The 10,499-nt window shown below is 49.5% G+C and overlaps 1 protein-coding gene across 2 annotated transcripts in view; it reads left to right on the top strand.

Moving 5' to 3' along the window:
- The first annotated feature begins 5,398 nt into the window (after positions 1 to 5,398).
- Kmt2a (lysine methyltransferase 2A) overlaps positions 5,399 to 10,499 on the top strand; it is an 84,838-nt gene continuing 79,737 nt past the window's right edge. For both annotated transcript variants that reach the window (XM_038323133.1, XM_038323132.1), the window contains exon 1: positions 5,399 to 5,821. In XM_038323133.1, the coding sequence (XP_038179061.1) occupies positions 5,399 to 5,821 (423 nt within the window). The remainder of the gene's footprint in view (positions 5,822 to 10,499) is intronic.

Here is a 10,499-nt window from a genome sequence, read left to right as displayed (position 1 = left end):
AAAAATTCTGACTAGTTCCATGTTCTGTGATGATCCAGTGGGGGGAATTTAAATGACCCAGCCAGCTTCTTGTCTCAGTTCAAAGACCTTTGGGTCTGCTGTACTGATGATGCACTGTGTCCTTTTGGAGGAAGGAGACAGAGAGCTGTCTTCACCAATGGTGAAGAAAATCTGGGTGAAGCACTTGGAAGGCTGAAGCAGAAGGATCGGGAGTTAGGTCATGCTAAGCTATAGAGCAAGTTTGAGGTCAGCCTGGGTTATTTGAAACCCTGTCTCAAAACAGAAAAAAAAAAAGTCTAGGTAGGTTCTATTCTTAGCATTAACAAACAAACCAACAAGCGAACCGTGTGTGTTGTTTCTATTTGAATAAGAAAGAAGATACTTAGAATATATAATTTAATCTTCATAGCAATCTTGTGAAGTCGCTATCAAGATTCTAATTTTTGCAAATGAGGAGATAGGCATATGGCCAGGTACCTGGCTCAAGGTGTATACCTAAAAGTATTGGACCTGCAAATCAAGCCTATATTTGTGACTCCGAACCCATGTTAGTTCCACCATGATACTCATTTTGCAGTGAGGAGTCCTCAGGGTAGAGAGAAAGAGAGCTAACAGCTAGGAGTCCCTTTGATAAAAAAAATTAGGTTTATTCATTTTATATGTGAGTGATTGCTTACATATATGTCTGTATACCATGTGTATATCTGCTGTCCATGAAGGTCAGAAGAGGACTTTGGATCCCCTGGAACTGGAGTTAGGATGGTTGTGATCCATCATATGAATACTGATAGTTGAGCTCAGGGCCTCTGCAAAAGCAACAAGTGCTCTTAACTGCTGAGCCAACCTCTCCAGCTTCTAGAGGTCTCTTTAAAGCCAGAGTAATTTATGAGTTCTCAGAAATGGGCAAAGTTTGGGGTTTCCTTCCTGAAGGGTTCCTTCTCTCATTTGGAAAAAAATGTAAAATATGTGTATTTTTATTAGGATGGCAAAGATCAAGAAGGTTAAGAAAAACTTTCAGAAAGGTTATGGAGAAAGAAGCCCTCTTCAGAATTATTGATGGGAATATGAAATACTCGAACAACCTTTATTGGCTGGGGACAATTTGGTAATATCTATCAAAATCATAAATGTATATACTTTGGGTTCAGCAACTGCACTTCTAGGACTCTATACTAAAAGAATATTACACAATGGCAAAGTGATGTGTGTTCAAAGTTGTGCACTGTGTTATTGTGTGGAATTGACTGGAATGGCTGGACATGGTGGCTCATATCTATAATCATAGCATTCAACCAAGGCAAGAGGATTGCCTCAAGTTTGAGGTCAGCCTGGGCTACAGACTGGGTTCCAGGGGAGCATGGGCTACACAGTGAAACCCTGTGTTTGTTTTATTTTTAAATGAGATGGCTTATTTGTTGAGGGCACTTGCTGCTCCTACAGAAGACCCAAGTTCGATTCCTAGCACCCACATGGTGGCTCAAAACCATCTTTAACTGTAGTCTAAGGGGATTCCCATCCCTTCTTCTGGCCTCCACAGGCACTGTATGCAGGTGGTACCGCGACATACATGCAGGCGAAACAGCCATACACATAAAGTAAAAATAAGAGAGAGAAGGAAGAGGGAATTTAGTGGCTAGAAAGTAATGTAAGTATCTACTAAAAGACATCTAGTTAAATTAAACTGTGTATTTTCCAGACATCCCCAAGAGTGGTTAAAAAAAACAATTTCCTAGCTTTATTAAGTGAAACTGTTGTGATGCCAGGAATGGACTTGATATCTTTGCATTTATGGAAAAAGGTCCCTATGGATTTGCTTGTTTAGGTATAGGTTATCTTTGAAGTATATGCACAAACGGTGATGTTTGCTGATGCTAAGAGTAAGACAGGACCGAGGGCAGCAATGCAGTAGCTCAGAACCAGTGCGGTGGGATTTTAAATTTCATTAACATTTTATCCACACAAAGCTAGACAAGGCGGCACATGTAATTCCAGTACTCAGAGGTAGAAGCAGGGGGATCTTTGTAAGTTTGAGACTAGGTTGGTTTACATAGCTGGCTGGGGTCTAGGCTAGTTAGATCATCTCAAAAAAAAAATTATGAGATGGGGGTTAGGAGCCTGGAGAGAGCCTCAGCAGTTAAGAGTACAAGCGGCTCTTGCAGAGGACTGGGACTTGTTTCCCACCTATAACAGGTTGCTCACCACTGCCTGCCACTTCAGTCCCAGGAGTTCTGATGTCTTCTCTTGACCTCTGTGGGCAATTCTTGCTGTGCATACAAACAAGCAGATACATAAACAAACAAACAAACTAGTGTTTAAAAAATAGACGATGCGAGTGTAGCTAGAGTGTTTGCTGCACTCGCAAAGTGCTGGGTCTGATCCCAAGCCTTACACTAAAACAGGTATGGTGGGGCACACCTGTATTCCAAATACTCTCGAGGTAGAATGTTCAGCGTCATCCTTGGCTACACAGTAAGTTTAAGATCAGTCTCAAATAGATGAGGCCATGTCTCAAAAATAAATATTAAAAAAACATTAACCACATGACTATATTAGGTATGCAAGAGAAATGAGTCAAAATTTAATACCAAAAATAAAGCACACGCAGTTTCAGGTAACATGAGAAGAGAAGAGAATAGTCTCTATGTGTGTCCTCAACCCCCTGTGCGTGTGTGCTCAGGATCAAACCCAGGGCTTTCCAAATGCTAGGCAGATGCTCTTCCACTGAATGTCTTTCTGCTGTCCACAGTCCAGTTTCTGGATACTGGTGTTAGATCCCACCGAGTTGCAGACCTATTACTATGTATGTGGTCTAGGACATTACTCTAAGACTCAGTTTCCCTACTTGTAAAAAAAAGAATTATCTTACATGATTAGTAAGAACTGAATACACATAAAGCATTTGGCCTCATAGAACGTACTAGACAAAAGCAAGTTATAATCGCTATTTCTCCTAAAACATTCAGTCATAAACCAAATCTGATCCATCCTAGCTCTCTGCACTAGCCTGAAAGACCGACTAAATAATCTCTCAAGGAGTTCTCCCCCACTTCCCAGGCTCTTCACAACCTTCACAACCTTCAAAGACATTCTCCATTCTTGTTGCTGCCACACACCCTGCAGACCTCCCACCTGTGCTAAATGAAGTGTGCTTGTAGGGAGGGGGTTACTCAGAATCCAGAGGGTTTGTTTTCTCAAAGGCGGAGGGCGGGAAGAAATTCTGTTGACACAGTTATATAAAGCCTGTCACTCAGTCCCCTGCCTACTACCTCTGTAGGCCGTTATGCATATTAAAGAAGGGGGGCGGCAAATACAAAAGAAAAATAAGCGAGAGAGAGTGAGAGAGGCAACAAATCAGGATGCTTGAGAGAATCCACGTGGTCGCCAATCTGTAACTGATCAGAGCAGCTATACTGAAGCAAAAACCCCAGAGTCTAACGCTAAATATATTGCAATAGAGAAATCATCCACAATGGGGTGTGTTATGTCCTAAGCAGAGTTATGGGGCTGCTGTTTAATAGCCTCTCGCTGCTCCCACTCTCTCTGTACCTAGTAAGCCATGAGAAGCAACAACGGAATCTGGCTGTGCGTGCGTTGTGTGAATGTGCGTTTTGCAAACCATCTGGGCCCCATCCTGCGCGGTTGGAACGATGATCGATCCCGGACGAGTTTGGGGAGTTGGGGTTTGACTGTGTCTCCTCCCTTTCTCTGTTCCTTTCCTCCCCACAACCCCATTCTTTCGCAGGCACAGACGTCTCTCCGTAGGAAGGACGTAGTTTTTTCAGCACCAGGAGGCCGTGGACCTCTGGAGGCGAGCAATACAACCTCCAGTGGGTTAGAAGAGCTGGTTTCTACCTGCCTTTCTACGACCCTCACTGCCCTTCCTAAATCGGCTGTCCTAGGCGATCCTAGTCGGAGTAGTGCCCGCTACGGGTGCGGGAGACCTGGAAGGCTGCGTGACCTTCCAGCGAACTCCACCTCGGCTGGAGGGTGAGGGGAGATGGAGTTTGCTCCGGGTCTGCAGGCAGTGTATCGATTCTCCCCCCCCCCCCCCCAGCCTCAGCCAACGCGTATTCTTCGGGCAGCAATCCCTCCTCCCTCCCTCCTTGATTTTTCCATCCCCGCAGGCTTCTAACGCCTTGCTAGAGGCGCCCTCTCCTAGTCCCCGCAATAAAGTAAACCCCGTGGATATTCACACCACCCCCTCCCGCCGCTGCCCTATCCCTCTTCCCTCTCCCTCCCTCTAGGCTTGCTAACCCTGCGCCCAGAGCTTGCCGGCGGCGGGCCCCTTCCACCCAGTGTATAATGCCCAACGACCCCCGATCATGAGAAATGTGCTGGCAAGCCCCCTCCCTTCGCGTGCATGCATTAGGGTCCGCTTTGCATGCAGCGGCAAGCTGGTAGCGGAGGAAGAAGGGGCGGGGCGCCTTTGCCCGCCTCTTCCCTCCAGGCCCCGTCCGTTAGCCACCCAGTTTCAGCTCCGTTGTAACCCCATGGTCATTCGCGCAGCGCACGCCGTGGGCTCCAACGTCCCGGCTGGGAAAACACACCCCGACTCGGCAGAAGGGCACGAAAGCCAGAAGCTCCTCGCCTCCCTCCAGCGCACAGTGGGGCGAGGAGGTGGCGGAAGCCCGCCACTCGGTAGTGTGCATTTTAGAGAGAGCTCCAAGCATGAAGATGGGAGGGGCTCCTCTTTTATTGGATTTTATTTTTTAAAGCGCGTTCACCCAGGCCCTTGCCATTTTGCATAGACTCAACTGGGCGACGCTTCGGTTTTGCATGGAGTACAATGGGACTTTCTGGATTCTAGAAGCGTTCCATGAGGGCTAAGCCCGCCGCTCTCCAAGACGGAGAAGGCTCGCTCCTCCCGGGACCTAGCAGCCGCGCCGCACTGGAAGCGGCTCTCCTGGGCAGCTCGAGTCTCTGCGCGTCCCGGGAACGTGTGTAATCGGCCCCTCGGCTCTCCCGGCAGCGGGCCACCCGCTCCCTCCGCCTCCATCCTCCCGCCGCCCTCGCCCCCTCCCCCCTCTCCCCGGAACCCGCCTCCGCTCCGGGCTCCAGGGCTTCCTCCCCCCCCCCCCCCATCTTCCCTGGCGCTGCCGCTCCCGGAGGGCGGGGCATGTACTTATCCAGGTTGCGGGGCGGGAGGAGCCGGGCCCGGGGCTCGGCGTAGAGCAGCGGCCGCCGGGCGGCGGAGGCGGAGGCCAGTGGCCCATATGCAGATTGCAGGGCAAGCAAGCGCCACCCGGCGCTCGGCATAGAGGGCCGCGGGGTGCGAGCGGCCGGGCGGCGCCAGGCGGGTTAGGCAGGTTCCGGGGCCCGCCGCTCCCCCCCCCTCTCCGCCTCCCCGCCCCCCTGTGTTGTCGCCTCTCCCTCTCGCTGCTTCACTTACGGGGCGAACATGGCGCACAGCTGTCGGTGGCGCTTCCCCGCCCGACCCGGGACCACCGGGGGCGGTGGCGGCGGGGGGCGCCGGGGCCTAGGGGGCGCCCCGCGGCAACGCGTCCCGGCCTTGCTGCTTCCCCCCGGGCCCCCGGCCGGCGGTGGCGGCCCCGGGGCGCCCCCCTCCCCCCCGGCGGTGGCGGCGGCGGCGGGAAGCAGCGGGGCTGGGGTTCCAGGGGGAGCGGCCGCCGCCTCAGCAGCCTCTTCGTCGTCTGCCTCGTCTTCGTCTTCGTCATCGTCCTCAGCCTCCTCAGGGCCAGCCCTGCTCCGGGTGGGCCCGGGCTTCGACGCGGCGCTGCAGGTCTCGGCCGCCATCGGCACCAACCTGCGCCGGTTCCGGGCAGTGTTTGGGGAGAGCGGCGGGGGAGGCGGCAGCGGAGAGGTAAGGGGGCGAGGAACCCCCGGGTCTGGGGTCTCGACCCTCTGCGGAGCCCTTCCCCTCCCCCCATCCAGGTTTGAGGAGCATCCCAATCCTGGAAACATCCTAAGGTCCCTAACCCAGCGCAAATGGCCCTCCCATTTTGGGACCCCCCCTTATGGACTGCAGACCCCCAGGCGCCTTACCCAGGGGTTCAGCCCCCTCTGACTAAGGGCGTTTACCCCGTACACCGCCTTCTTTTCCTGGACCCTTCCCCAAATCCCTTGGCACAGACCCCCTTGCGGGGGTTTCCCATCCCGGGACTGAACCCCTCCTCCCTTTCACAGATTACCTCATCCGAGCCAGATTCCTCCCTCCCTCTGCCAGAGACCTGATCCCGCCACATCTCCGCCTCCTTTCCTGGGCAGATGTGTTACTCCTAGAGCAGCCTTCCCCTTGGACATCCCTCGGGTGGTGGCTTCATCCAGGGCCACGTTCTTCTCCTGGCCCATGGGAAATCCAGGTGCCTTGCTGCACCTTGCTTTCGAAAACCCTGACCAACCCTCTCTCCATCTCCAGCCAGGTCTTTACCTTGCCAGCCACTCCCCCTTCTCTCACCTGTACTCCCAGCCCACTCCCACCTCCTGCACACCGGGCCTCCTCGTCCCGCCCCACCCCACGGGAAACCTTTCCCCTCTACCTTGCCTGTCCTCTTCTCTTCTGCGAAGATAACAGTGCTTTCTCTGCGTTAGTCCCTTTCCCCATCTTCCAGGGCTGCGGTTCCTAGGCTGCTGGTGTCAGGGATTTACCTCCAACTCCACCCCTTTCCCTCCTTTAGATGAAGGACCAACGGTGTGTTAGAGGGAAAATGGACCACTGTCTCCCTAAGCTTGGAGCAGGGCTACTTTCCAGTATTCCCTTTGAGAGGGAGCAGACTCCCTCCAGCGCTAGAGAAAGGGGGCCCCCAGTGAGGGGTGATGTTTGTGGGGGGACTAGAACAGCATCCTCCCAAGGGAAGCAGCTGCTCTCTTACCCCACCCACTGCGCCTGAGAGCTTGCAGCCTCTGGCCCTGGCTCCCTCCCGCCCTTCTCTCTCTCTTTCTCTTTTTTCCCCTCGTCATTTTATTATTGATCCACCTTTCCTAGGCCAATCCTGGGGCTTGGTAGGGGTGGATGAGAGCCCGGCTGGGGTGAGAGTAGATAAGGGACAGTTTTACGTTAGTGTGGCAATGGTGGTTGCTTTGGGTTGGGAAAAAGAGGAGGATCATGGAGCAAAGTTAGTCTTTGGGAGGAGGTAAGATTATTTGCGATTCCTATTGGGAGACTCGGGTGGAGGGTCAGCCTTTGCCCCTTCCCAGTGAGTAATCGGTTGATACTTTGATAGGCCTTCTTCAGCCTTTTTCAGCAGAAAGGAAAGTTGCTCAGGGAAGGGAAGTTGAGTTCAGGTTCAGTCAGTGGCATTGCGCACTTGTTTTCCATTGGATGCAGAAAGGGCAGTTTGGGGGGGGGGGGGAATGGGACGGGGGATGCTAGGGGGAGGAAGAGCAGCTGCCAGGGGCTGAAGTGAAGGGGGGTAGGGGTTTGCTGCTCTGTAGTGCTGTTGATTGAAACAGAAAGGGAAAGATAGCAACAGCAGTTTCCTGCGTGCTCTACCGTTGGGGCAAACCCCTTGTGGCCCCTTATGCCCTGCACCCCTTTAGATTTAGCAAAGGCCTTGGGAAGACCCGGAGGGAGGAGATCCTAAGGAGCTGTCCTTTTTTTAAGTTGTTAGTCTCCCAGCCTCCTTTAAAAAATTGTTTCTAAGGCAGCTGGCTCAGGAGACTGACAACAACCCGCCTTCTGACAGAACCAGGAGGACATGATGGGGGCGTGTTCCTTGCTGTGTAGCTAGCTAGCTGCAGCATCCTCTTTGCCTGCCTCTCTCAGCTCTGTCTCCACCTCCTTTTCCCAGCCTTCAGAAGGCTGCTGCAGTAAGCAGGGTTGTTTGAGAGTGTTTTATTGGTTGCTGTAGATTATTATTTTTTGAAAGGCCAATTCTGTATTTTTTAAGCTAACAACACAGATCCCATGTAGTTGGAGAACCAAAGGCCTCATGCATGACAGAAAGACTGAACCGTTCAGGTTACTTGCATGGAGTTGGTGCTTAAATGTGAGTTGATTTTGCTTTTTTAAAAGATACAGCAGCAAAAAAAAGTCTTACCTTGACTTATCATTTACCTGCCTGTTTTCAAAATTGAGACTAGACTGGTTATATGTAGAATTTATTTTTGTGTATGTTTGAGTGTTATAAGAAAGTTGCTATTAGGAGAAGTTGGTCTGCTTTATGGAGATGCCCAAAGCAGCAGCATTTTGTTGGCATGTTTATGCATTTTATATTGAAGGACCGTGTGTCCAAGGTTTCAACGTTCTTATCACACATTCAAAAGCAAAGTTTTATGTCAACAGTTTCCAATCATAACTTTTTAAGAGACTGGTTGGAGGGAGAGAGAGACCTGGATCCAGGGGCCTAATATCTGGGCATCAGAATATTTTATCTGTTGGTCTTTGACAAAAACTACCTATGAGGTTTTAGTCAGATGCTGACGGTTTCTTACCTATCAGTATTCTGGTTGTGAGCTAGCTCTTTATTTTGCCTTACTGGGTAATTTGTTGTGTAAAACTTGTCGGGGAATTTCAGTTCCTATGAATAAGATCAAGTATGATGAGGATTTTTTCCTCTTGAAGACTTGTGCCTGTGAATGGTAGTCGCTCTTCCATTGTGAAAAGGGCGGGTGACTCCTTGCCTTAAATCCAGTGTTAGTTTTTTTTAAAACTGGACTTGAATGAGCTGTTGCTCTGATCGTTGGGGGCCACGTAGCACAGGCTGATGGTATGTGTCGTACATGGTAAACGAGAGTGGCAGCCTCTTCTGGCCTGGTGGCTTTCAGCATAGAAGCCAAGCATTTGGTGACACAGTCTTACACATCAGTGATAGAGTTCCACAGGTCTTAATCCAGGCTGGCATACTTACATTATCCTTAAGGTGGCTTCTTAGAACTTATCCATGCTTCTTAGGAGGTCTCGTCTGGACTCTTGGAGTTGGTATGTGACCCAGAACGATTCTAACCTCTTTAAATTGTGGTTCACTTTAAGGGAATAATGACTTGGAGTTGCACATAATCAAAGCTGAGTTCTTCTGGTGACAGAACTCCGGATCCTTCTGTAGGAACCATGCTGTTAACCACAGGAGACCCGTTCTTCATTGCCATTGGTTCTTTGCTCTCCTTGGATCAATCTCTCTGGTAACAGCTACATAGGAGTTCCTTGGGATTACATTCTCTTATAATGAGGTGATTTTTCAAAATACATAGACACTTGGGCGGTCTGTGTGAGTTAGGAAGCATCACTGAGGTCCATGTCTTGTGCTGCTTTTCCATGCTCTTCATAGCATCAGCCGCTGTCTCAGGTGGTGCTCAAATGGCTATGTTTGCCTTCTAAATAAGCACAGAAACAGCATCTTCTGTTGACTAGAACTTGCAGTAATTTAACATTCATTTCAGAAATATTTTAGCATCCATCAGTCTTCATTGATTTCATATGCCTCTCCTATCACCATTCAACATGTTAAAAGCAGTGTTCTCTTGATCTTAACACCACACACTTTAATTATATGTGATATTAAAACTGAATTATAGCATTGGTGCATATTTGTTTTCATCTAAAGTTTCAGTGAAGTCCCTGTGGCTTGAGGCAGGCTTTTAGGTTGTGCTTAGAAAAGCGGGTAGTTCTCTAACTGGAAGACTGCTGGAGAGTGTCTGGGATTTTTTTTTTCCCCTTTAATTAAATTTTTTTTTTTTTTTTTTTTTTGTTTTTCAAGACAGGGTTTCTCTGTAGCTTTGGAGCCTGTCCTGGAACTAGCTCTTGTAGACCAGGCTGGTCTCGAACTCACAGAGATCCGCCTGCCTCTGCCTCCCGAGTGCTGGGATTAAAGGCGTGCGCCACCGCCGCCCGGCTAAAAAAAATTTTTTTAATGTTAACCAAGTATATGTACCCAAAGAGTTGTTGGTCTTTCATTGCCTTCACGGCTGATCCTGAGCTTGGCAGAAAGTGAATGGAGTGGACATGAGTGGGTATGAGCTCAGTCTTACTCATCCCTTTGTCACTGCCCCTTAGGACACACTGAGCGATTCATGTCTTTGGTTTGTTTGTTTGTTTTTGAGACAGGGTCTTATGTAGACCATTCTAGCCTTAAATTTGTGGAGATCTGTCATCCAATATTTCTTGAGTGCTGGGATCAAAGGCATGTGCCCCCATGCCCAATTGGGCAATTCACTTTTAACCTTCAATTTCTGATATATAAGTGAAGTTGTACTAAATAGCTCATAAACCTTTCTGTTTGATTATTTTTATTCCTTATTTCTTCATCATCATCGAGACACAGTCTTGCCATGTAGTCCTGCTTGTTCTGGAACTCCCTATGTAGAGAAGGCTAGCTTTGGATTTGTCAGTTCTGCCTTGGTGTCTTCTAAGTGTTGGGATTATAGACATGCAGTACCACACCTAGACTAGAATTTCTTATTCTGAATTTATTTGTTTGCTTATTTAGTGAGACTCTTTGGTGCCTTTTAATATCAGATTGTGCATTTACCTGTTTAACTATCATTATTGTTAGGAGTCATTTCACCTTGGTGGGAGAAGTTTTCATTGTATGGAAAAAAGCATA

The sequence above is a fragment of the Arvicola amphibius genome, chromosome 3, assembly GCF_903992535.2.
Source record: "Arvicola amphibius chromosome 3, mArvAmp1.2, whole genome shotgun sequence".
Classification (NCBI taxonomy): Eukaryota; Metazoa; Chordata; class Mammalia; order Rodentia; family Cricetidae; genus Arvicola; species Arvicola amphibius.
This window is presented reverse-complemented; position numbering and strand designations above follow the sequence as displayed.